The sequence below is a fragment of the Cetorhinus maximus genome, chromosome 18 (assembly GCF_964194155.1).
Source record: "Cetorhinus maximus chromosome 18, sCetMax3.hap1.1, whole genome shotgun sequence".
Classification (NCBI taxonomy): Eukaryota; Metazoa; Chordata; class Chondrichthyes; order Lamniformes; family Cetorhinidae; genus Cetorhinus; species Cetorhinus maximus.
The window spans coordinates 74,845,611-74,872,630 of record NC_135896.1 but is presented as its reverse complement, the minus strand read 5'-3'; the positions used below and the strand labels follow the sequence as shown (position 1 = coordinate 74,872,630).

The window sequence follows — 27,020 nt, the reverse complement described above, 5'->3', positions numbered from 1 at the left end:
ACATACCTTCCACATCGACCCTTTCAAGACCCCTCAGGATCTTGTATGTTTCAATCAAGTTGCCTCTTACTCTTCTAAACTCCAGCAGATACAAGCCTAGTTTGTGCAGCCTTTCCTCATAAGACCACCTTCCCATTTCAGTTATTAGTCCAGTAAACCTTCTCTGAATTGCTCCCAACGCATTTACATCCTTCCTTAAATAAGGAGATCAATACTGTACACAATACTCCAAAAGTGGTCTCACAAATCCCTTGTATAAACATAACCTCCCTACTGTTGTATTCAATTCTCCCTGCAATAAACAATAATGTTCCACTAGCTTTACTAATTACTTGCTCAACCTGCATACTAACCTTTTGCGATTCATGCACCAGGACACCCAGATCCTTCTGCATCTGAGCTCTGCAATCTCTCAGCATTTAGATAACATGCGTTTTTTTAATTCTTCCTACCAAAATGGACATTTTCCACATTTTCCCAGATTATACTCCATTTGTCAGATTTTTGCACCCTCACTTAACCTAACTATATCCCTTTGTAGCCTCCTTATGTTCTCTACACAACTTACTTTCCTATCTATCTTTATGTCACCAGCAAATTTAGCAACCATACCTTCGGTCCCTTCATCCAAGTCATTTATATAAATTGTAAAGAATTGAGGCCCCAGTGCTGATCCCTGTGGGACACCATTCATTACATCTTGCTAACCAGAAAATGACCCATTTATGCCTACTCTATGTTCCGTTAGCTAGCGAATCTTCTATCCAAGCCATTGTTACCCCCTACACCATGAGCTTTTATTTTCCGCAATAACCTTTGGCGTGGGACCTTATCAAATACCTTCTGAAAATCTAGGTACAGTACATCCACTTCAAAGTTGTCCAATAAATTGGTTAAACATGATTTCCTTTTCACAAAACCATGTTGATTCTGCCTGATTACCTTAAATTCATCTAAGTGCCCTGCTATAACATCTTTTTAGTAGCTTCTAACATTTTCCCTATGACAGATGTTAAGGTAACTGGTCTGTAGGTTCCTGCTTTCTGTCTCCCTCTCTTTCTGAATAAAGGAGTTACATTCACTTATTTCCAATCTAATGGGGCCTTCCCCGAATCTAGTGAATTTTGGAAAATTAAAACCAACGCATCAAATGTCTCACTAGCCACTTTCTTTTTGACCCCAGGATGAAGTTCATCAGGACCCGGAGACTTGTCAACCTGCAGCTCCAACAATTTGCTGAGTTCTACTTCTCTGGTGATTGTAATTTTCTTGAGTTCCTCCCTCCCTTCCAATTCCTGATTTACGGTTATTTCTGGGATGTTACTTGTATAAATTCATAAGTAGAGGTATTAAGTACAAAAGCAGGGAAGTCTGCTGAACCTTTATAAAGCTGTGGTTAGGCCACAACTAGAATACTTTGTTCAATTTTGGTCACCACACTTTAGGAAGGATGTGAGAATCCTTGAGAGGGTGCAGATGAGATTTACCAGATGGTTCCAGGGATGAGGGATTTTACCTTCAGGATTAGGTTGGAGAAACTGGAGTTGTCCTCTTTGGAGCAAAGGAGATTGAGATGAGATTTGACAAAGGCACACAAAATTATGATAGGTTTAGATAAGCTAGACAAGGAAATACTGTTCCCATTAGCTGACAGTACAAGGACTAGGGGACACGAATTTAAGACTTTGGGCTGGACATGCAGGGGGAATGTTCTTTTTTTACACAGTGGGTGGTAATGACCTGGAACTCACTGTCTACAAGGGTCGTGGAAGCAGAGATGATCAATGATTTCAAAATTGGATGGGCACTGAGGGAAATAAACTTGCCGGGGTTAGGGGATAGAATGGGGGAAATGAGGCTGATTGGATTGCTCTAAAGAGAGCTGTCATGGACTCGATGGGTCAAATGGCCACCTCCTGTGCCATAAAGACGCTATGGCTATGATTCTAATAAGAAAATGTAGCTTACACAGAGGTATTGAACGTTTTTCTTTTTAAAAACAGGAATATTCACACTCAAGACTAATTACATCTTTGGAATTACAAGTTTTCAATGGTTGGATTTAATTTCATTTATGTATTGTCAAGAATCTATAGATCAACCAAGATTAAGCAATAGAAACACAGATAATACAACTAACTCAGTTTAATCTTGTATATGTTATATAACACATCTTCACAATGCCCAGCAGACTGACAACAGGACTAAAATTGGTGACAGACTTGCTATAAACTACGATGCTTTTTGGTTTACGTGCGAATACAGTGATTACACAATGTACAAGCCTGGTTTTTCTGCCCTAGTGGACTTACTGTTTAAGATAAAAATCTGTGTTTCATAAAGATACTCAACAGGTGAAATCTGGATTCTTAGATATTCTGCACTGGTCCTGCAAAGCATTCGAACATTTGTGAAATACTGTCCTCATGGTCATTTCAGCTATATCAGTTGCTGGATTTGGACAGAGAAATTTACGAGGAAAGATTTCTACTAGAGGGAGAATATTCTTTATTTCAGAATCATTTGCCCATCATATGTAGCCCCACTAGCATTATACTAACCCAAAAAAGTAAGCAGAGAGAGATAAAGAATGGAAAGATAAAGGGAACAAATATAAAAAAAAACGACAGCATATTTTATTCCAAAATGTTACATCAGGGAATTTTAAGCAGAATGTTCACATCTAAGGTTTCCTCTTTGAGGAGTTCCTGACATTTCCATACCATTAGGAAAAATTAAATATGCTCAGGTCTTTCCCTACAAGAAGCGAAGAAAAAAAACTCAGGCCAATAACATGCCCAGATCCAATGAGAAAAATGTGCTAGTCATCGCCTCTAGAATATTCTTTTCCAGGTTCCGACAGAGTGCTCATTTCTCCAATAGTTCTGGTTCTCTTTAAAAATTGTAATACATCTTTTCTAGTAGTCCCACTATGACAATCATGAACAGATTGTTAAGACAATTTCAAGAAAAGTTTACACATGAAATCTTCAGATATGCAGTCACAAAAACACATCATACATCTTTACATGCATTAGCTATAACTTACCTGCCACCCTTTTTCCCAACGCTTCTTTTCTATACCAGACTTTACCATCTCAAAGTCCGGGCCACCCCAGTTGCGAACATTACGCCGATTGACCACTCGCTTATCCCCATCTGGTAAGGGACCTGAACGCCGACGGTCATCCAAGAAATTTCTAACTGGATTCTTGTCAACTTTTCCTTCCTATAAAAAAGGCAGGTTACTCACCAGAGAAAGTGGTTCCCATTATTCCCTACCAAGTGTTCTTAAGCGAGCAACTTTTACAGGAGCCTACAGAATAAGAATTTTATGATTTTTCTGCTTCATTAAGCACACATCAGATAAAAAATGCAATCATGTACAAACTTTCAGATCATATACAGCACCAGCATTCTTAAAATTTGACCTCTGCCACAAAAATTAAGTCCTGAAGAGAGAAGGGAGGAAATACAGATACATGGAGAATTTCAAGAATAAGAACTACACCAGCTCCTTAAATAGTACTGCACTTCCTCTGGAAAAGGGTTACCCCAGCACAATTGGGAATGATGGCAAGGCCAGAGCACTGGGTGCTAGTTGCCAGGATAATAAATAGGAATAGACAATTTTGGGCACTTGCCTTGATAAATGGCTTTTACTTTGAATAATTATTTTACCCAGCATAAAATGCAATTCCTCTTGTGGGAGGAAACATCTGACAATGTTCTAGTGTTATACTCTTAACTGCATCAAGACAATGACAAAGCCTGATTTACATCAAGGTTTCTTTCTAGATCAGAAAGGAAGATGGAATTATAATCTTAGACAAATAGAAATTCAAACAACACATTGGACAGAAACAATAAAGGGGTGTTTTGTCCTTATTTTTAAAAAGGCAGTCATCAGAATGTATAGCTTGCTAATATCTAACAAAAATTAAGGTCGTGGTAGTTTCCAAGGCCAGCAGCTTCAGTCATAGGAAGATACAGATTTTAAAAAATCCTTGTGAATATTTGATTCAGCTATCAACCAATAAAAACTGTGACATTTAAAGAGTCATGATACCACCAAATAAGAAATGCACATATATAATTACTATTGGGTAAGTATTTATTATATCCATGGTCTTACCCTCCCTATCTCTGTAACCTCCTCCAACTCTACAAGTCTTCGCAATCTGCACTCCGTCAGTTCTGGCCTCTTACACATCTCTGATTTTATTCACATCACCTTTAACAGCCAGGCCTTTAGTGGCATCTGAAGCACCTTGGAACATTTTACCATGTTAAAGTCACTATATAAATGCAAGTTACTGTAAAACGTAACAAGTCATTTGTATCGAGTGGCAATGATGATCTGCATTAACGCTTACAAATGAACGCTTTAAGTTGTACAGTTGTATGTAAAATACCTTTCGTTAGGGAATAGATGCAGCAGAGGAAAGTGAATGGATAGTCCTAACCTTAGTTGCAAAGAACTCCATAATCATTGCATTAATAAGCAATGCACTATGTTAAGTATTCCTTAATAGTAGACACAGTGGGTAATTATGGCTTCTGGGCAAGGATCCTTTTGAAACAAAACATCCCATCTGAAGTTACAATTCCATATCACTTGAGGAACCTGGTCTTCCGGACCAGAACTCCTTGCCTCACTTGGAAATCCCAGCCCAATAAATATCAGGGCTCAGTGGTTTCAGATTGAAGTATTTTTGACTAACGTACTCTGCTCTGGGATATGGGCATCACAGGCAAGCCGAGCACTGATAGCCCATCCTGAACTGCCCTTAAGATGGTGAATTGAGTTCTTGAACCAAAATATTAAAAAAACACATCCATTCTCAACACCAACAGTGCCATTAAGTAGGGTATTCCAGAACTCTTACCCAGCAACAATGAAGGAATGCTGATATATTTTCAAGGCAGATGGTGCTTGACTTGGGGTAAGTGGTGTTCTCATGTGCCTCCTGTCTTTGACAGCACTTCTCAAACCTACAGCCTCTACCACCTGAAAGGTCAAAGTCGTCTGCGGGAGATGCTGTAGTACTTCTTGCAGCACATACTGTAGCCACTTACTAAGGTCCTTTAATGGAGGAATCTGCCATCCATTCCCAGTCTGGTTTACATGTGACTCCAACCCACAGTAAAGCGGTTGACTCTTAACAGGTCTCCGAAATGGCCTATCAAACTGCCACTGAATAATTCATTTATGGGATGTGGGCATTGCTGGTAAGGCAGCATTTATTGCCCATCCCCAATTGCCCTCGAGAAGGTGGTGGTGAGCTGCCTTCTTGAACCGTTGCAATCCATGTGGTCTATTGCTATTAAGGAGGGAGTTCCAGAATTTTGACCCAGCGACAGTGAAGGAGCAGCAATATATTTACAAGTCAGGATGGTGAGAGGCTTGGAGGGGAACTTCCAGATGGTGGTGTTCCTGTGTGACTGCTGCTCTTGTGCTCTTCTAGGTGGTCGTGGGTTTGGAATGTGCTAAGGAGCCATGGTAAGTTCCTGCAGTGCATCTTGTAGATGGTCCACACTGCTGCCACTGTGCATCGGTGGTGGAGGGAGTGAATGTTTGTGGATTGGCTGTAAATCAAGTGGGCTGCTTTGTGCTGGATGGTGTCAAGCTTCTTGAGCGTTGTTGGAGCTGCACTCATCCAGGCGAGTGGAGAGTATTCCATCTCACTCCTGGCTTGTGCCTTGTAGATGATGGACAGGCTTTGAGAGTCAGGAGGGAGAGTTATGCTCCACAGGATTCCTGGCCTCTGACCTGCTCTTGTAGCCAGAGTATTTATATGGCTAGCCCAGTTCAGTTTTTGGTCAATGGTAACCCAGTGGATGTTGATAGTGGGAGATTCAGTGATGGTCATGCCATTGAATGTCAAGGAGCGATGCTTAGATTCAGTCTTGTTGGAGATAGTCATTGCCTGACACTTGTGTGGCACAAATGTTATTTGCCACTTGTCAGCCCAAATCTGGATGCTGCTCAGGTCTTGCTGCGTTTGGATATGCACTGTTTCAGTATCTGAGGAGTCATGAATGGTGAACATTGTGCAATCAATGGCAAACATCCCCTCTTCTGACCTTATGATGGAAGGAAGGTCATTGATGAAACAACTGAAGATGGTTGGGCCTAGGACACCATCCTGAGGACTTCCTGCAGTGATACCCTGGAACTGAGATGACTGACCTCCAACAACCACAACCATCGCCCTTTGTTCCAGGTATGACTCCAACTGGCAGAGAGTTTTCCCCCCAATTCCCATTGACTCCAGTCTTGCTTGGGCTCCTTGATGCCAGACTTGGTCAAATGCTGCCTTGATGTCAAGGGCAGTGACTCTTACCTTACCTTTGGAGTTCAGCTTTTTTGTCCATGCTTGAACCAAGGATGTAATGAGGTCAGAAGTTGAGTGGCCCTGACAGAACCAAACTGAGCATCTGTGAGCAGGTTATTGCTAAGTAAGTGCCGCTTGGTAGCACTGCTGGTGACCCCTTCCATCGCTTTACTAATGATCGAGAGTAGACTGATGGGGTGGTAATTGGCTGAGTTGGATTTGTCCTGTTTTGTGTGTACAGGACAAACCTGGGCAATTTTCCACATTGCCAGGTAGATGCCAGTGTTGTTGCTGTACCGGAACAGCTTGGCTAGGTACACAGCAAGTTCTGGAGTACAAGTCTTCAGTACTATTGCCGGAGTATTATCAGGGCCCATAGCCCTGAATAAGAATAAAAGAATTGGACAGATGACTTGGCATCATCCTAGGCAGTAGAAATAACAAAGATACACCCTGCCCAGTCGACCCTGCAAATAGTGGCACAGTGACCCTGGGAGTCCTCAATATCAACTCCAGACTCCAAATTCTCATGGAGCCAAATCAGACAGACAAGGAAACACTCTGCTGATTGCCACCTATTGCTCTATCTCAGCTAATGAACCAGTCTTCCTCCACGTTAAACTGCACTTGGAAGAAGCATGGAGGATAACAAGGGCACAGAATGCATGTTGGGTGAGGATCTCAATGTCCATCACCAAGAGTGGCTTGGCGGTACAAATATCACAGAGGTGGCTGAGTCCTGAAGGACATACCTACCAGACTGGTCCTGTGGCAGGTGGTGGAAGAACCTGTAAGAGAGAAAAAACTAGTTGACCTCTTCTGCACAAATCTATCTGTCATAGATGCAGCTGTCCAGCACATTATTGGTAGGAGTGACCATCGCACAGTCCTTGTGGACACAAAGTCCTGTCTTCACACTGCGGTCACCCTCCATTGTGTTCTGTGCATTACCACCTTGCTAAATTTGACAGATTTAGCACAGATTCAGCAGCTCAAGACTTGGGTGTACATGGGCTATCAGAAGCAGCAGAATGTGTTCAACCTCAATCTGTAACCTCGTGGCCTGGCATATCCCTCACTCTACCATTACCATCAAACCAGGGGACCAATCCAGTTTAATAGAAAGAGTGTAGGAGAGCATTCTAGGAGCAACACCAGGCTTACCTAAAAATGAGGTGCCAATGCAGTACTACACGCATGCTAAACAGCAGAAGCAGCATGCTATAGACAGAACAAAGTGATCCTGTAACCAAAGAATCAGATCAAAGCTCTGTGACCCTGCCATATCCAGCCACGAATGTTAATGGACAATTGAACAACTAACAGGAGGAGGGGGCTCAACAAAACATCCCCATTCTCAATGATGGCAGAGTTCAGCACATCAGTATAAAAGACAGCATTTAAAACATTTGCAACCATCTTCAGCCAGAAGTACCTAGCGGACGATCCATTTTGGCCTCCTCCTGATGTCCCCACCATCAGAGATGTTAGTCTTCAGCCAGTTCGATTCACTCCACGTGCTTTCAATAAAAACGTCTGAAAGCACTGGGGACAACAAAAGCTAGGGGCCCTGACACCATCCTGACTGTAATACTTAACTAAGAGCACGCTAGCTAAGTTGTTCCAATGCTGTACAGCTACAACACTGGCGATATGAAAATTGCCCAGGTGTACATTGTCCACAAAAAGCAGGACAAATCTAATCCAGCCAATTACTGCCCCATCAGTCTATTCTCAATCTTCAGCAAAGTGATGGAAGGTGTCGTCAATAGTGTGATCGAGTGGCACTTACTCATCAGTAACCTGCTCACCAATGCTCAGTTTGGTTTCTGAAAGGGTCACTCAGCTCCTGACCTCATTACAGCCTTAGTCCAAACTTCGTTAAAAGAGCTGAATACCAGAAATGAGGAGAGTGTGACTGCCCTTGACATCAAAACAGCATTTGACCAACTGTGACATCGAGGAGCCCTAGCAAAACTGAAGTCAATGGCAAAAAGGGAGAAAATTGTCCACTGGTCAAACTGGTCCACTAACACAAAGGAAGATAGTTGTGGCTGATGGAGGCCAATCATCTCAGCCCCAGGACATCGCTGCAGGAGCTCCTCAGGGTTGTGTCCTAGGCCCAACCACAGCTGCTTCATCAGTGACCTTCCCGCCAACATAAGGTCGGAAGTGGGGAGGTTCGCTGTTGATTGCACAGTTCCAGTCGTAACTCCTCAGATACTGAAGCAGTCCATGTCCACATGTAGCAAGGCCTGGACAACATTCAGGCTTGGGCTGATAAGAGAAAATCTAACCATCGCCCCTCAATAGTCAACAACATTACCATCACTGAATCCCCACCATCATAACCTGGAGGTTATCATTGACCGGAAACTTAACTGGGCAAACAATATAAATATTGTGATGATAAGAGCACGTCAGAGGTCGGGTACTTTGTGGTGAGTAACTCTCCTCCTGAATCCCCAAATCCTGTCCACCATCTATAAGGCACAAGTCATGAGTGTAACAGAATACTGTCCATTACCTGGATGAGTGCAATTCCAACACTCAAGAAGCTCAACATCATCCAAGACAAAACAGCTCATTTAATCAGCACCCTGATCACCACCTTGAACTCTCTCCCTCCACCACTGGACCACAGTGGGGGCAGTCTGTATCATCTATAAGATGAATTGCAGTAGTTCAAGACCATAGCTCACCACCACCTTCTCAGCGGCAATTAGGGGTGAGCCATAAATGTTGGCCTTGCCAGCGAAGCCTACATCCTAAGAACAAACAAACAAAAACTTAGTGAGTGAATGTTTAAGGTGATGAATGGTGTGCCATTCAAGTGGACTGTTTTTTCCTGGATGGTGTCAAGTTTTTTTTTTAGTGCTTTTGCAGTTGTACCCATCCAGGCAAATGGTGAGTATTCCATCCACTCTTGACTTGTGCCTTGAAGGAGGTGAAAATATTTGGAGTAGTCAGGTGAGTCACTCAGCACAGAATACCCAACGGCTTGTTCTTAAATCACAGAGACTGTGTGGCTAATCCAGTTAAGATTTTAGACAATGGGGATAACTAGGTGTTTTGTCTCTCTCGTCAAGATGATCATTACCTGGCACTTTTGTGGCGCTAATATTATTTATCCAAGCTGAAACTTGTCCAGGTCTTGCTGCATATGGACACAGACTGTTTCAGTATCTGAAGAATGCAAATGGAACTTAAACACAATGCAACCATCAGCGAACAACCTTAACTTCTGACCTCATGATGGATGGAAGGTTATTTTGAAGCAGCTGATGATGGTTGAGCCCAGGACACAACCTGAGAAACTCCTGCAGCGATATCCTAGAGTCAAGATGATTGGCCTCCAACAATCATAACCATTTCCTTTGTGCGTAGAATGACTCAAGCTAGTGAAAAGTTTTACCTAGATCTTCATTCAATTTAAATAGGGCTCCTTGATGCCACATATGGTCAAATGCTGCCATGATGTTGAAGGCAATCACTTTCATCTCACCCCTGGAATTATGCTCTTTTGACCATGCTTGGATCAAGGCTGTAATGAGATCTGGTTTGGAGTGGTCCTAATAGGATCCAAACTGGACATTGGTGAGCAGGTTATTGGTTAAGTGTTGTTTGGTAGTACCGTCAACAACACCTTCCACCACTTTCCTGATGATTGAGAGTAGACTGATAGGATGATAACTGACCAGATTGGATTTATGCTGCTTTTTATGGACAGGGTATACCTGGATAATTTTCCTATATGTTGGGTAGATACCAGTGTTGTTGCTATGTTGGAACAGTTTAGCTAGAAGTACAGCTCATCCTGGAGCATTATATTGCTAAGCAAGAACCCAAAATATTATTATTATTTCTTCAGTGGTTCAGCTTCCACTTGCTATTTCAAACAAGGTATAGTATCTGGCATGTGAGGCAGGAATTGCTATCTACACACTTTTGACTAGAGTCACTTTTCAGCTTCACACAATGAATCCTAACAATTCTGTCCATTTGTACTCCAACTGTTCAACACCACTAATCTTTTAGCAGTATTGGACATAAGCAACTCAGTAACAGGCTATTAATTAGAGAATCAAACTATTGTTTGTTTTATTCAGGTTTACAAATGTACAAATGCCCTAGTCACTGAAAAATTCAACAACGATCCCACAATAGCTGTTTTATTTTGTTAGCATCTGGATGTGGAAAAAAGGAAACATAGCCTAACTACATTAAGTAGTTGGGCCAATATAGTTACCTAGTTAATTAGGACTTCTTCATTTCTGTATTTTTAATGTTTAAAAAATTATAAAGAGTAATATTCACAAAATTCTGGCAAGTAAAACTATGTGTAATGGGTAATTTTCCCCTTGTGTAGGAACAGGTATATTATTGCCAGTGTATTTGATTAAAAATTTACTAAAAGTGAAATCCTTCTCCCATTTATGGCAGCAAAGAACTGAGTTGTAAATCCTTCTGAATGCCAAGAGACTGATCCAGTAATAACATATAATTTTGAGACACAGAGAATTAAAATCAGTTCTATTTGTACTCACCTCCTTCTTGTGCAGGAGAGAGCATGCACTAGGTAGCTCCCAACATCAGTTCCATGCCACTAGCGTTAAAAAGGCAGGGCATTTGAAACCTGGCAATAATCCAACATTATTCCTGACAGCAGGCTGAAAATAATATTATTGCTGTTGGTGACACTATTCCCAGTTATCAGTTATCGGAGAAAACATCGATACTTTAATGAAGATACAAAACATTTTTATACTTCTGATTTTATTGTAAAGCTACCCAGTTTTTCTTCATAGTACAAGAATGATAGGAGAAAACAGAAGTCAGCAAACAGATGAAAAAGCCTGGCTACTTGCACTTCTTAATGCAAAAGCGAGTTATAATGCAGCATGAGCAATTTGGTTTGAGACAGCAAATGGTGGCCTAGGATACATAAACATTTTTTTTCTGGGATGGGGTAAATGAGCAATCTTATTCATTCAGCCACTGCTTAGTCGGTAACACTTTTACCTCAGTCAGAAGTTTGTGGGTTCGAATCACACTAGAGACTTGAACATATAATCCAGGCAGCACTGCCAGGTTGCAAGTGCTGCACTGTCATAAGTGGTGTCCTTTGGATGAAACGTTGAACGAAGGCCCTGTCTTCTCTCTCAGGTGGACGCAAATGATCTCATGCACTATTTTCAAGATGAGCAGGGATTTCTCTCCAGCGTCCTGGCCAACATCACTCAAACTGATCATCTTGTCATTATTACATTTTTTTAATGGGAGCTTTTTGTATGCAATTTGGTTGCTGTTGTTTCCTACATTACAACAGTGACTACTCTTCAATGGTACTTCATTGGCCATAAAGCACTTTGGGATATCCTTGAGGTCATGAAAGGCACTATATAAATGCAAGTATTTCTTTAGTTCTTGAGTTAAGCAGCAATCTACTTCAGTCACATGCTACCATTTAAGCACCTTATTTAAGTTGACATTCATTGTAGTGGCGGAATGCGGTTATGTCAGCTGTCACTCTTAAGAAACGTTAAATCAAGGTACCATCTACCTGTCCCAATCGTTCATGTGGATGTTTATGACCACACAGCACAAAGATCTAGGGAGTATCCCAGCCAGCACATCTCCTTCAACCAACATCAACAGATCAACTGGTTACTCTTCTTATTCCTGCTTGAGATTCTTCCATGCAAAAAACATCAGGGTTTCCAACAGAACATCATCACTGTAGATGAAGCCCCATCAATAGGTTCAAGGCTTCTGAGAAAGGTACTATATAAATGCAAGTGTGCCCAATCTTTCTTCTATTACAATTTAACTGAAGTTTTCATCTCTTCATACCAATGCAGAACATCATTAGGTGAAGGATCAAGTGCCACTTGTATATACAAGGCTTAGAAGATTCTCATAAGCTGCTCCAACAATTATGCAACATAGGAAAATTAATATTCCTTTTGCTATACAAGAATAATATTTCCTGTTAGTACATATAAAGAATGCACTTAGATTTTGCTAAGTAGCAGAAGGGAAATGTTTCTCACACTCTGGGGATGGGAATTTATTTAATGACAGCGGCAGTCCACCGGTCAGAGAGCCAGTGGCAATCCTGCCACGATCATCTCCCAGAGACCAATGGGATTAAATCCCAAACAGGCAATTACATACCTGCCTGTCTCCCAGAGCTCCCAGGCCTTCAGCATGAGGAGCCCGTCTCCAAGAGCTGCCAGCCAATCAGAGGCCGCAGCTCTACAGTCCCACTGTGCCATCCGGAGCAGTGGCCACTGCTGGGACTTCAAAAAGTACAGGACGAAGGAACAGCATGAAGGCCCTGGAATGTTGTTAAGTGGGGCAGTCTCACTGGGGTCTGTCAGGCAGGTCCCAGTGATTGGGGGGAGGAGGTGGTGATCAGTGTGAAAGGCGGCAGGGTCTTCCTGCAGGAGTGGCCCTCGCCACTGGTGGGATCCTCCATGTCCTGACAAGAGGGATCCCCTCCTTGTTTGCAGCCAGTTTGCCGTGTTTTACTTGGCGGCCTGCTCCAAGGCTGTTCTGTGGCCTTTATTTCATTACCTAATCTATTCAATCTACAGCCTGTACTTGCACTTATATGTCTGTCAGGACTACAAATGTGAGATCCCCTCTAGCACTATCAGCGGCTCTTTCTCCTCTATGTAATTTTTTTCTGACACAAGAATCACTCCTGAACACAATAACAGAACTTGGACTGCACTGTTTTACTCTCCACTCTTTCAGTCCGTTCTGCCAGTCCGTGGACCTTGCATCTTGGCCACCATCCTGAATATTCAACTAATGTTTAAACTTGCCAGTAATGTTTCCCGGGCATACCACAATTGTCGCATCCCTTCATTCGCTTGACCCGTACGAACATACGAGCGTACAAATTAGGAGCAGGTGTAGGACATTCAGCCCTCGAGCCTGCTCTGCCATTCAATAAGATCATGGCTGATCTGGTTGTGGTCTCAACTCCACATGCCGTCTACTCCGATAACTTTTGACTCCCTTGTTAGTGAAGAATCTATATACCTCCACCTTAAAAATATTCATTGACCCTGCCTCCACTCCTCTTTGGTGAAGAGTATTGCAAAGATTCACGACCCTCCGAGAGAAATGTTTTTTCTCATCTCTGCCTTAAATGGGAGACTCCTTATTTTTAAACTGTGTCCCCTAGTTCTAGTCTCTCCCACAAGGGGAAGTACTCTCTTCTCATACAGTATAAATATGTTGTTTCCCCTGACATTGGTATTTACTTGTGAATTGTCCTGATGAGTGCAAGACAAACAGCCTCGATAGAAAATGTCTCTCTTTTCAGCAGTGCTTAAGTTCTATACTACTAAACAACTATAAATAAGGAGGCCAAAACTGTACACCTTACTCGAGATGTGGTCTCACCAATGCCCTGTGCAACTGTCACAAAACATCCCTACTTTTATATTCCATTCCCCTTGCAATAAACAACAACATTCTATTTGCCGTCCTAATCATTTCCTGGCCCCTCTGTAGTATATGTCACCTGAGTGACCACGCTAGGCAGCTGGCCATTGGATGTAATAGCTCCATCCTGTGTTTTATGATCACTCACATTACCACTATCCAGCCCATGGTCTGCTGTATTCTGTTCATCAGGGCCTTCACCTCAAAACACATGAGCATTTGAAGTGCAAGGTTCCTTATTTACTTCTATGAGCTGCTCAAAGTCCAAGATTTTGTAATTAATCCTGATTAATCATGAAAAATTAACCTTAACAGCTTGATTGCCAAGTATTGTCATGCCTTACCAGGGCCTTTTATAATACACCAAATATCCTGAATTAAATTCTGTTTCGAATGATCTTGTATGATGCCTCAGAGCCAGCCAGATTTTCTGAGATAGTAGCGTTGATGAAAGCCAGTCATTTAAATTAAAAGGCAGCACAAAGTTTGCATTAGAAGGAATGGGCATGGGTAAGTTGCACACTGCAATCTCCACAGCTGTTTTTGGGTCTTTTCCAACTTTTCCTCTCTGGAATCTACAAATGTTTCCAGTAGAAAATATACCTTGTAGTAGGTTATGCAATAAAGATGCATGTAGCTAAATAGGGGTATTTTATTTGCCTGTGAATGGTTGGACATTTAGTATGGGAGTATCAATTTTTAATGTGGGGTGTTTAGACTTTTTATAAGTAAACTTGGATTTCTAGGGATGGAGGTCTAGCATTTTTTAGCGTAGAATTGTTGGATTTCGTTTAACAGGGTTGGGTGGAGGGGGAGAAGGGAGGCCATAAATTTATAAATGTGTTGGCCACTTAGGGTTAAGGGGTCCCCTCTTTAAGAAGGAGATGAGGAGGAATTTCTTCTGAGGGTCATTAATCTTTGGAATTCACTACCCCAGTGGGCAGTGGTGGATTAGTAATTGAATATATTCAAGGCTGAATTAGAGTTTTCATTTATAGGGAGCAAAGGTTATGCAGAGCATACAGGAAAGTGTGCGTGGAATTAAGGCCGCAATATCAGATCAGCCATATAATCACGTGAACTCGTCACCTTCCCGACTCTCTTCCCCAACTCTCCCACAAACACTAAGTCAGTGACAGAGAAGGTAGAAGCTGTCCTTCCTGTCCCAATGCCAATTGAGGCCCATATGTAGCCAATTAAGAGCTATTTAAGGATCTCAACCTGCTCCTCCACTGGTAGGGGTGGGGAGAAGGTGAAGATCCAGAAGACTAAACTGAAGAATAATCTGATAAGAGAGGAAAAATAATGTGAATTAGATAGTTGGAAAGAGTTTGGGGTTTATTCTGAAGTACTCTACAAGCAGCTTTGTCACATAGGTGGATTTGTACTGAGAAAAGTCCTTGCAGATTGGATTTAAAGCTAAAGCAAGGCCAGTTGCTAGATTTTTGAAGAACTTGGTGATACAGATGTCAGAAAGGTCTCTCCCACAGCTGGAGAAGTAATCTGGAAAATCCTTTTAGCTCTGTGTGCTACATATTCATGGGAATGCAAATCAATCAACATAAAAGCTGCCTTTCTGCAGGACAATACTTTCCAAGAAGAAGTGTTTCTGAAAGCATCCAAGAAGGCAGCTGATGCAGAAGGGAAACAATGGAAATTAACTTTTTCAGTGAGATCTGTTTTGCTGAAAATAGGTTGCATTCCACTAAAAGCAGATCCTGCAATGTTTTATTGGCATCATATAGGGGAGATTTCCAGCATCTTCATGATGCATGTTGATGCTTTCTGTGAAATTTTAGAAATGTACTATTAATAAGATTAGACTGGAATTTAAAATTGAGAGGCTTGTGAGGCGTTAATATATGTTGGTTTAGACATTAAGCAGAGTAGGTATTGAATAACTTTAAATCAACAATCCTATTTAGAGAGTGTTACTCCCAATCCAGTTATTTGAGTTAGGTCATCACAGAATGATGTTGTTATACCTAAAGAAGAGACAGAGCATTTGTGAAGCTTGATTGGTCAATTGAACTGTTTGGGCACTCAGACGAAATCAGATGTTAGTTCTGATGTGCTGGAGTGACGTATTACGATGAAACACCCTGAAGTAGAGAGAATGTTTATCAGAGCAAATAAAAAAAATTAAATCTGGAAAAATGAGAACTTAAGTTCCCATTCTTGATGACTCAAAGAATATGAAACTAGTCATTTTTAATAATGCTTCACATGCTAATCTTTCTAATGGGTATTTGAGTGCAGCTGGTTTCATAACATTTCTGATGGATGAAAATGGGAAATGTCATCCTTTAGCTTGAAAAGCTAAGAAATTAAAAAGGGTTGTTAGAAGTACTCTGGCTCTTGTGAAGCAACTGGATATAGGTTTCTATTTGTCAAATACTTTAAGTGAGATTCTGTACAAGGGACATACTAAAGATTATATACCAATTGAATATTATTCATTGCGAAATGAAGTACACAGTACGAAAAGTGAGAGAGAAAAGGTTACAGATTGACTTTGCTGGCTTGAAAAAAAAAGAGCTGGAGAGAAAGGAAATCTCTCAAATTAAATGGGTGGTTGCAAGTCATCAACTCTGGTTATTTTACAAAAAGAAATGTATGTATAAAGAAATTATTAGGGATGCAGAGGAGGGGCACCCCACAGTGTAATGCTTTATACAGAATATGGGGGTTTTGATATAATTTTTGAAATTTTAGTTGTTCATATTAAATTTCTTTTTACTTAAAGAACACACACACATATATGTCTATATATGTATATACATTTGGCACTTGATCAAATCTGACATTTTTGGTATGTGGCAGGAAAAGAGGATAAAATGGCAGAGACATAAAAGATGTAAACATTCTTACCTGTTGGCTACGTTCATATTCAGCTATTTTTTCCATTTCTTCATTCATCTTTTCAATGTTTTGCTTTCTCCTTTCCTCCCACTCCTGGATTTTAAAAGCAAACACATGGTTGGTTAGGAATATATTTAACGTTGTAGCCAATCTCAAATAGGCTGACCATCTATTCTGTTCATCAACTAGCTTCAATAGCCAAAACCCAAAACAAAGTGCTGACATTGTTTTTCTCATTGCCATCAACACTGCCCCAACCCCTCCACAGGAAAATTGTTAATAGCTTTTTAATGCCAACATTAAATCATCACAGGAACACGTTTTGGAAACATCCAATTTCTGAGAATAGGATTGCAATAAAACTAATGGAAAATAGTTTTTAAAAAATCATAGCGTCAGAAATAAATGACCATGAAATATAAATGAATTTCGAGCAGTTGGCAAGCTAAAGCTACTTGTGTAAGTGTCAAAGGTGACTAATCCAGTTGTGGAGTGTGTAACTTTACAGAAGATGACTCAACATCAGCAGAAGAGAAAAGAATATTTCAAGCAGGTCCTGCAAATACTGATGCTCACTGTAATTAAGTGGACTAAATACACTTTCATGAAGGAAGAACATTCCAATGTGTGCAAAGGAATGGCACGTTTGGGAACATGAAATGGACAAGTTGCTTCCTGGTTTGGAGTATATAAAGCCCAAGTTGTATAGGAATAACAGCACAGAATCTACATATACAGGGAAAGTTATAACTGTGGGTAAAAAAGGATTTACCAAGAGAAAAGTGTTAAGAATTTAAGATGTTAAGATATAAACAAAGCAGAGTTGTTCAAATTTCACTAGATGTGGTCATGTAGAAATGAATCTCAGGAGAAAACAAAAGAATTTTACAATATCCATAGGTCAAATCACACTCGATACTCATTGCAATGATATTTAAATTTGCACATAATTGAAAGGCATAACATGAAAAATTAAAAATCAGAACTTTGTTAGTCTGCTTGTAGTCTAAGGAACACTCCCTGCCAGCGAGTTATTAAAGATATGGGCAACGGACTCACATAGCTTTCTTTTCCTTAAGGATCCTTAGGAAGGATGTCATCTGGACTGGCAGCCCAGGCCTAGTATATGATCAAACCTGGATTCCTCTTTGACATACTGAGTTAGGAACCAGACTTATTCAGTTCAACAAAACCTTTCACTTCCATTTTCACCACATCAGACGATATGCCATCATGCTACTAAATTCAGAGGTCAGAGTTTGGGAATTCTGCAACTCACCTCCTGGTTCCCCAAGGCCAGTCCACCATCTACAAGGCACAAGTCAGGAATGTGATGGAATAATCGCCACTTGCCTAGATGAGTGCAGCTCCAACACTCAAGCTCAACACCATCCAGGACAAAGTAGATTGCTTGATTGGCACCCCATCCACCACCTTAAACATTCACTCTATCCACCACTGGTGCACAGTAGCAGCAGATTGTACCATGACAAGAACTCACAGCAACTCACCAACTGTCCTTCAACAGCACCTTCCAAACCTGCGACCACTGCCACGTTGAAGGACAAGGGCAGCAGATGCATGGGAACACCACTGCCTGGAAGTTCCCCTCCAAGCCACACACCATCCTGAGTTGGAACTATATGGCCATTCCTTCATGATGACTGGGTCAAAACCCTGGAACTCCCTTCCTAACAGCAGTGTGTGTGTACCTACACCACATGGAGTTCAATGCAGCAGCTCACCACCACGTTCTCAAGAGCAATTAGGGATGGACAATAAATGCTGGCCCAGCCAGCGAAGCCCACATCCTGTGAATGAATTTTTAAAAATACCTGGACAATTAAGACCCCTATTAAAAAGTCACTTGTTTCAGAAGCTTCAGAGATTGCTTCCACAGCAATTTCATGTTCAGGAAACTGATTTACTATATTATGTAATTGTAACAACTTATGGATTTTGGATTGTTTTGATGGGAGTATGTAACAGAATAGTAAACTAGTATGATGTCACTTGCTTTGACATGGCAAATTTCCTTAACTGAAAACAGCAACAACCAGATTCGGGTATTGCTGAAAAAAGAGATATGTCAAAGCTTTTCGTCTTGCACACATCAGACACTTCGCAAGAATACCAATATAAAGGGGAAAACAACAATTTATACTGACAAGCCAAAAAGACATTCTGCCTATCACACAAATGAGTAATGTGGTATATGAGTTTCAGTGCCAGTGTGATGCTAAGTATATAGGCCGTACCTCCCAAAGACTGGCAGTTCGTATCAAACAGCATGTCCCAACCAATGTTTGCAACAGGCAAGGTACAAACCGTACCCAACCAGCCCGTGCTTTCAAAACTCATAAGTGTCCAACATTAAATGTGATTCCACGATCGGACAAAATTTGTTAAATAATCCTCAGTGTGCTAGGAATTACGCTGAAAACCAATTTAAGATCGTCAGCCGGGCTCGCAGTGTAGCATATTTGCGTGTACTGGAAGCTACATATATTAATACACAGGACCCTGTTCTTTGCAGACAGAAAGAACGTGTACACACATTGCGCCTGTTTCAGCTAAACAAAGTAAATAACAACCATTCGCTGACCCATTCATCAGGACAATGCCTTGACCAATCAAAGTCAAGCTGCCTGGTTTAAATTTCAAAGAATGCTTGGCAGTTAACTGCCAGTCACCATCACTGGTGCATTCTCCATGGTAACGCCTTTACCAGAGTCCACTTGCCAACCAATCAGCACTCTCTTCACATGCAGTAATTGTTGTTTCCCCTTATATTGGTATTCTTGTGAAGTGTTCTGATGAGTGCAAGATGAAAAGCTTTGACATATCTCTTTTTTCAGCAATACTCAAGTTCTGTACTACCAAACAGCCAGATTCTTCTAAACCTCCTGTTGGCCTTGCTGTTCATTTGAAGCGGCAGCTGCTGTAGGACAAATGTCAATCTTGCTATAAAATTGTTAGGTTTGGCGACATCTCTGAGCTGAGACTTTAAAATGCTTGCAGATGGTTAGTCATACATACACTGTGCAGAATGAAGTGCCGCAATTAATTTAATCAGCCATCAATGAGCATAACTGATGTTTTGCTAACAGCTTCAGCAACCAGTTTCCTTCAGGAACAGGAGCTGGAAAGTTTCAATGTCCATTCCTATCAAGCAACACATCAATCCACATAACATGGCAGCTTCTGAATGTCTGCTTCAGCTTGCAGAATTTCAGTCCACTCCCGCAACAAACCTTCATGTTAGAATTCAAGCATATTAACCATTCACAACAAACCAGCCATTTAGACCTACAGGCTTTCAGGGTTTTGCTTGAAAGGTTTTCCTTTAAAATCTATGAAGGGTCATCGAATTGAAATGCTCTCTCTCTCTCTCTCCACGGGTGCTGCCTGACCTGCTGAGTATCTCCACCATTTTCTGCTTTTATTTCCTTTAAAACCCTATGTAGGGCTAGAGATTGAGAAACTAACAAATGCACTAATGGCATAACAGCATAACTCTCTAAACAATTTGACTTATTGCTCTTTCTGGGCTATGGTTCCAAGAACAGTATGCACCTTCCAACAAGTAGCAATTATCCACAAATGAATTGCGACAGTGAACGCTGGGTAATTAAATGCAATCTGGATTTGATTTGACATCTGCAGCACACTTCAGCAGGGATTGCTAGATTACAGTCAGGAGCAGGGATACTGGCTAATCTACTGGCCTTTAACCCAGGGTTCCCGAGCCCATTTTAGCATTGCCACCATCCCAACTGAAATCAGTGAGGTCGCCACCCAACCAACTTTTTGCTAAAGAAAAGACTCATTCATCACCGATCCAACTGCAGATAAATTCCAACGGGTCTTGTAAATCATAGCTCTAAATACCAGTAATATTTTTCCTCTTTCAGGAAGCCAACCTCCCCTCTATTCCCCATCCTTTCCAAGTGCAAGAGACTCATGACTCACAGATTAACTTTATCTCAGGAGGAAATGGTTAGCAATACAAAGATCCCATGCTCCCTCTTGTGGCTTCAAACACTCAATTCAGGCTTTCCAAAGTGCAGTGCTGCTACTCACAAGCATTTCACTGCATCAAAAAAAACAGAATTCAACACATCAACCAAACTAGATAAGTAACACTATATTCTACAAAGGCCTATTTTTCCTTCCCTTCTCAACCACAAGATTATTTCTGTCTTCTTTCCCTGTGGATATCCTACCCATCACAAACAGTCCATGTTTCAAGAGGTCAGACAATATGCTCCTATGCTGCTCCCAACGTAGTTCTATACCTACGCATAGGAGGTACATGACCACCTAGCCTTACTCAAAGATTCTAGTAGTATTATTTATCAATCATCTTAGTTTATATACAAGCCACCATATATACCAGTTCGTCGATCGTTTTAATACAACTATTTCTTAGAAATATTAGGATGAAGGGAGAGGAATAATGGAAGAATAGTGATTTAGACATGAGAGGGGTAGAGGGAGAAAATACTGCCGTAAAGAAAATACAGCACCTTTAAACCCCAGGTGTCCCAAAGCAGTTTAATAATCTACTGCTATACCTTGCTGACAAAAATTAATCCAACGTTATGGTCTATTTAATTTCTTGCTGGACGATGAATGTAACAGACAAATAAAGTTGTAGGATAGGTTTATTTACAAAACAGTGATTTTTAATATTGACACAAGTGCAGAAGATTATTATTAAGCAGTTTTTTCAGCCATGGTGAAGGAAACTGAGGCTAAGAACAAAGAAACACCTCAGTTCTTCCCCCACCTCTTTGGAAACTGTGAATTAACCACTAAAACTGGAATAATGCTGATCATTCAGTGAAACAAATCCTAGGAGTAACAGTGGCTTTCTATTACAATTCTTCCAGATCAACAATTATGATGGTTTTAAGTAAAACATAGATCAACTTTGAAAAAAAAAGGCAAATGAAGCCTGAATTAAAAAGGTTCAAGGGAAATTTGCAGTTGTTACAATATGCAGGTGAAAAACTCTTCGATCCAATTCCAGTTCTTGTAGATAAGCATTGAAGGAATAACTAAATACGTTGCATTTATGTAGCACATTCTCATGGATCACAGGAAGGAACAGCAAAGAGTAGAAATGCAATTGTTCGAGGAGATTTCATAGTTACGGGATCGGAAAGGCATTTCTCTAAATGTCACCGGGAGTCCCACATGGTGCATTGCCTCCCCGGTGCAAAGGTAAAGGACATTAGAGAGGGTGTAGAATATTCTGCATGGAAAAGGGAGTGCGTGAGAAGTTGTGGCACATGTTGATACCAATGACAGAGTTATTGAAGTCCTATGGTCAGATTTTCTGAAACGAGGGAGAAAATTAAAAGTAGGACTAGAAGGTAGCAATCTGTGGATCGTTCCCATTGTCAAACATTTTCAAAGTAAGAAATAGGAAGGTGGGGGGATCAATTTGTAGCTTGATGCATGGAGAGAGGAATTGGGCTTCTGATTCTTGGGACATTGAGGCCAGTTCTGAGCAGGAGGTACTGAATCAAAAGGGACACGTTACGAACTGCACCTCAACAGGAATGAAACTAATGTCCTCATGGGGAGATTTCACCACTGTGGTGGGCAAGGGGTTTAAATTAAATTGGCAGGGAGATGGGCACCAGCATGCAGAAGTAGAAAACAGGTATAAGATGGATAAAGTGAGTGTGTTGAATAGGGCTAAAAAAGGGAGTAGTACCATATTAGATAGGAGCAGACTGTGAAGGTCTATGAGGAATCCATATACAGGTTTACAACACAGTATGTAAACGCACTACGTGTGGTGAATACGGTTGGTGAGCTACAATCACAAATATCTGTGTAGGAGTATGATGTAGTGGCAATAGCAGAAACGTGATTTAAAAATGGGGACAAGTGGGCCTTATTCAAACATACACAGGCCGATTTTTGCACAGTTGGGAAATTACCCATCTCGCTGCAGCTGCCTCAGGAAAATATGCCCCAAGCAATGGGATCTTCATTCCTGCAGAGGCGCGGTGGTGGCAGGTGTGTGCTGCAGCCGGGCCCGCCACCCCCGAAACAGCCCAGAGGCAGCCACAGGGACTGTTGAATGCCAAGATGGGCTCGTTAAAAGGCTCCCCTTGGTTCTCTGGGACTCTAGCCCTCATCCCGCTCACCCTCTCCTGACCCACTCCCCATCCATGCCAACCCAAGCCCCCATCCACCCCCCAATGGCCCCTCATAGCCTCCAGGCCACCTATGCTCCTCCACCCACCCCAATGGCCCTCATACCCTCTATGCCAACCTATGCCCCACCACACATTCCCACTACCCCATGTCAACTTCATGTCAACTTGTGCCAACATATGACTGCCCCACCCCCAACTCAACCCCATGTCTCCTTATAGCCCCTATGCGAAATTAGTGCCAACATGCCAACACTTGACCCTCCCAACCCCATCATCACCCTTTGCTCTTATTCCTTGTCAATTCACTTGGTATCCACCATGGGCAGACCTTAGGAGCCAGGTTGAAATTAAATTAAGTTCTAAGTATCTAGTACAGATCATTATATAAAAAAACCTCATTGATAAAAGCCCGCTGAATACATTCAAATCCCCTCAAGTATGTAATCCATAATAAAAACAAACATCTGCATTCATAACCCCACACCAAAGACAGCTAATCCCTTAAAAATCACTCGGAACAATCAATCAAACTGTGAACTTAGAGACCACCACCACCCACTGTGATAATAACAGGTTGTAGAAGCAGTAATAATACTATAATGGTAGCCCATAGGGTTATGTGAACAAACAGCTTTTCAAACTGTTGATCTCAAGGGTGGGACTTCCTCCCACTGAGTGGCTGAAGTTCCACTCTCAGCTGTTTAGTCCGCAGGCAACATGTTATGCCTGCAGAGCAGGCTTCTTTTCGGTATGTTGGCTTCCAACTGACTCTTGTAACAACGTGGGTGGGGGCGGGGAGGGAAGAAAGTGGACCAGTCTGTACCTCCAACCTCGTAAAACCCAGCCCTATGATTCTTTAAGAGACTATCTAAATGGAAGCCAAGAGATAAGACTGCAGCTCTTTTAACATTGAAAGGCATTTCTTTTTCATGTATATCTGTGTAAAGCCTGCTAGTATTCCTTTTTAATGTGCACTTGAAGATATGATAATTTAGAAGTTTTTGATGTTCTTTTCACAAACAATTCAGTTTATGAGTTTTTCCATTTTAATTCTGTGTACATAAATTTAAAATTATAAAGACGGACCAAAATTAGAAATCTAGGAATAGGAGTGCAGGGTTTTTATGCTGGGTTATTTTTTGGATGATATTAATAAGTGCATCGGTTATGAAACAAATTTGAATGAGACAACGTTCAGCAATTGTATCAATTAAATGTGAGGAAAAGCAAGATTAAAATCCAAAAATTTTAAATGCTAGATTAAAAATGCTTTTTTAAAATCACTTGTAGCCCTTATTATATTGGTTGAGTTTGATTTAGTTCAATTTACTACTGACGTATAAAAGTTATTTAGTGCCTTACACTCAAAAATGTTCAACAGCATGATAAAAATCCATATTTGGGTTAGTTTGGCAGGACAGCTATATCAGAAAATGATTCTGGCAGTACATGAAGGCAAAACTCCAAGTACAAACTGCAGTACTAAAATAGAAACAAAGCATTAGTTCATCGACTATTTTAAGATTAATTTGTTATCATTCCTTACTCCAGTTGTTTGGATGATATTATTGTTACTGTTGTTAGGGTTGTCTTGGATACTTAAACACTGGAAGGGTTGAGAATTGTCGCAGACAAATTGCTGTGAACTTTTAAAGTAAACTTTAACATAGGAATAAACTTTTAAGACAACGGATGCGGAATTGGGCTTGGTAGCAACCGTTATTTGGCCACCATCAGTGCTGTTCAGGGTCCAAAACAGTGTTCATTACATGCGCGCACACTTCTGCTCTGAATCACACTGGACATGCATATTGGTGAAGGAATTAGTGAACGTGCAGCTAATGTCCACCAGAAGTAAGGGGAACAGGCAGACCATGATGTTAACCAGTTTGCAATGCTAATTAGATGCCAGAGTTGCTATTTCAGAGATTAACATTCCAACAAACATCCTCTTAAACTGAACCCATTATTAAACGGGTAGAGGGGCATTTCATCCCCAACCAGCTTTATCTAGAAGAGATCATCAACTACTTACAAGTTGGTTGTTGGCTTAAAACAGAAAATGCTGGAAAAACTCAGGAGGTCTGGCAACATCTGTGGAGAGAAAAACAGAGTTAACGTTTCAAGTACAATATGATTTCTTCTGAGTTGTTGGTTTATTTCTTCTGGCTGCAGGTGCATTTCTACAAGTTTTAGGTGTTTTCCATAGTTGCTTCAAGTTGTAAACGTTTACAGGAAATGGTGAGACTGCTGCTACAGAATTTTTTGCTGACTTCACAGCTTCAAGTCTAGTTGAAGACATGGGATACCTGGCATTGGCCTCCAAGGCTCCCACAGCCTCTTCACCACACAGCTAGAAGGTTGACTGTTTCTTCTCCATCAAGATCTCCTGTGCAGTGCAACTTGAAGCTGCCTCTGCCATGTAGTGCCATTTTTCACTATTTCCCAGATCAGGTTCACTCCCGGAATGTCTCCCAGTACCTGGTGTAGCCACAATGTGGCTTAACAACCCTTAAAGAGGTGCAGGCTAGCTTGAAGTGCTATGCAAGTTACGATGTTGGGTCTCCTGCTGATTTCTGTAGCCAATGAACAGCATAATTGGCAGTGGCTGCATCCAGATATCATGCTAATTAGCAGGCAACATGTCCTGCTCTGAAGAAGAGTCATACGGACTCGAAATGTTAACTATTTTTTTTCTCTCCAAAGATGCTGTTAGACCTGCTGAGTTTTTCTAGCATTTTCTGTTTTTGTTTCCTGTGCTGCCTACATTTCAAACAATGGGCACGCCTGTTTCTGGGGCTATCCAATTTAGCCCCTAATACCTTTATGGTAGCAGTCTTCATTTTTCTAAATTCACTATAAACTCGAAAAGTGCAAGTGTGACCGTAACCATTAGGTCAGATGTGAGGATCCATCACTCAATCTAGGAATCAATTAGGAATGTAAATTGTATATTAGCCTTTTGTTACATAGGGATTAGAAGCATAAAATTAACGACAGTTTACTGCAATTATATAAAGCTTTAGTGAAACCAAGGCATAGCTAAAACAAGTTATCAAACCATTGAAGCTACAACACAGGACTACATGCAAGCCAAACAGCAGAAACAGCATGTATAAAAACAAAAAGCTAAAAGCTACTGCGGATGCTGGAAATCCAAAACAAAATAAAAACAGAATTACCTGGAAAAACTCAGCAAGTCTGGCAGCATCGGCGGAGAAGAAATCAGTCAACGAAACAGCATGTGATAGACAGAGCTAAACCCCACAACCAATGGATCAGATCTGAGTTCTGAAGTCCTGCCACACCCAGTTGTGAATGGCGATGGATAATTTAAAAAATAATTAGAGAAAGATGCTCCACAAATATCCCCATCCTCATGATGGGGAGCCCAACACATCAATGCAAAAGACAAAGCTGAAGTATTTGCAACCATCTTCAGCTAGAAGTGCCAAGTAGATGATCCATCTTGGCCTCCTCCTGAGGCCTCCAGCATCACAGATGCCAGTCTTCAGCCAATTCGATTCACTCCATGTGATATCAAGAAATGGCTGAAGGCACAAAGGCTATGGCCCCTGACAATATTCCAGCAATGGTATTGAAGACTTGTGCTCCAGACTAGCTGCACCCTTAGTCTAGCTATTCCAGTACAGCTACAACACTGACATCTACCCAACAATGTGAAAATTGCCCAGACATGTCCTGCACACAAAAAACCAGACTAAACCAACCCAACCATTGCCATCCCATCAGTCTACTCTTGATCATCAGCAAAGTGATGCAAGTTATCATCAACAGTGCTATCAAGCGGCACTTACATAGCAATAACCTGCTCAGTGAAGTTCAGTGAAGCTCAGTTTGGGTTCTGCCAGAGCCCCATGGCTCCTGACCTCATTACAGCTTTGGTTCAAGCATGGACAAAAGAGCTGAACTCCAGAGGTGAGGTGACAGTGACTGCCCTTGACATCAAGGCAGCATTTGACCGAGTGTGGCATCAAGGAGCTCTAGTAAAACTGAAGTCAATGGGAATTAGGGGAAAGCTTTCCACTGGTTGGAATCTTACCCAGTACAGAAGGAAGATGGCTGTGATTGTTGGAGGTCAATCATCTGAATCCTGGGAGACCGGTGCAGGAGTTCCTCATGGTAGCATCCTGGGTCCAACCATCTTCAGTTGCATTAA

The 27,020-nt window shown here is 41.3% G+C and overlaps 1 protein-coding gene across 23 annotated transcripts in view; it reads right to left on the bottom strand.

The window, feature by feature from the left end:
- LOC144693263 (coiled-coil domain-containing protein 9-like) overlaps positions 1 to 27,020 on the bottom strand; it is a 273,976-nt gene that overhangs the window by 144,020 nt on the left and 102,936 nt on the right. For 22 of the 23 annotated variants that reach the window (XM_078562955.1, XM_078562963.1, XM_078562980.1 and 19 more), the window contains 2 exons: positions 16,671 to 16,754; positions 3,050 to 3,229 (listed from right to left, as the gene is read on the bottom strand). In XM_078562955.1, the coding sequence (XP_078419081.1) occupies positions 3,050 to 3,229; positions 16,671 to 16,754 (264 nt within the window). The remainder of the gene's footprint in view (positions 1 to 3,049; positions 3,230 to 16,670; positions 16,755 to 27,020) is intronic. The other variant, XM_078562968.1, reaches the window with a different exon arrangement.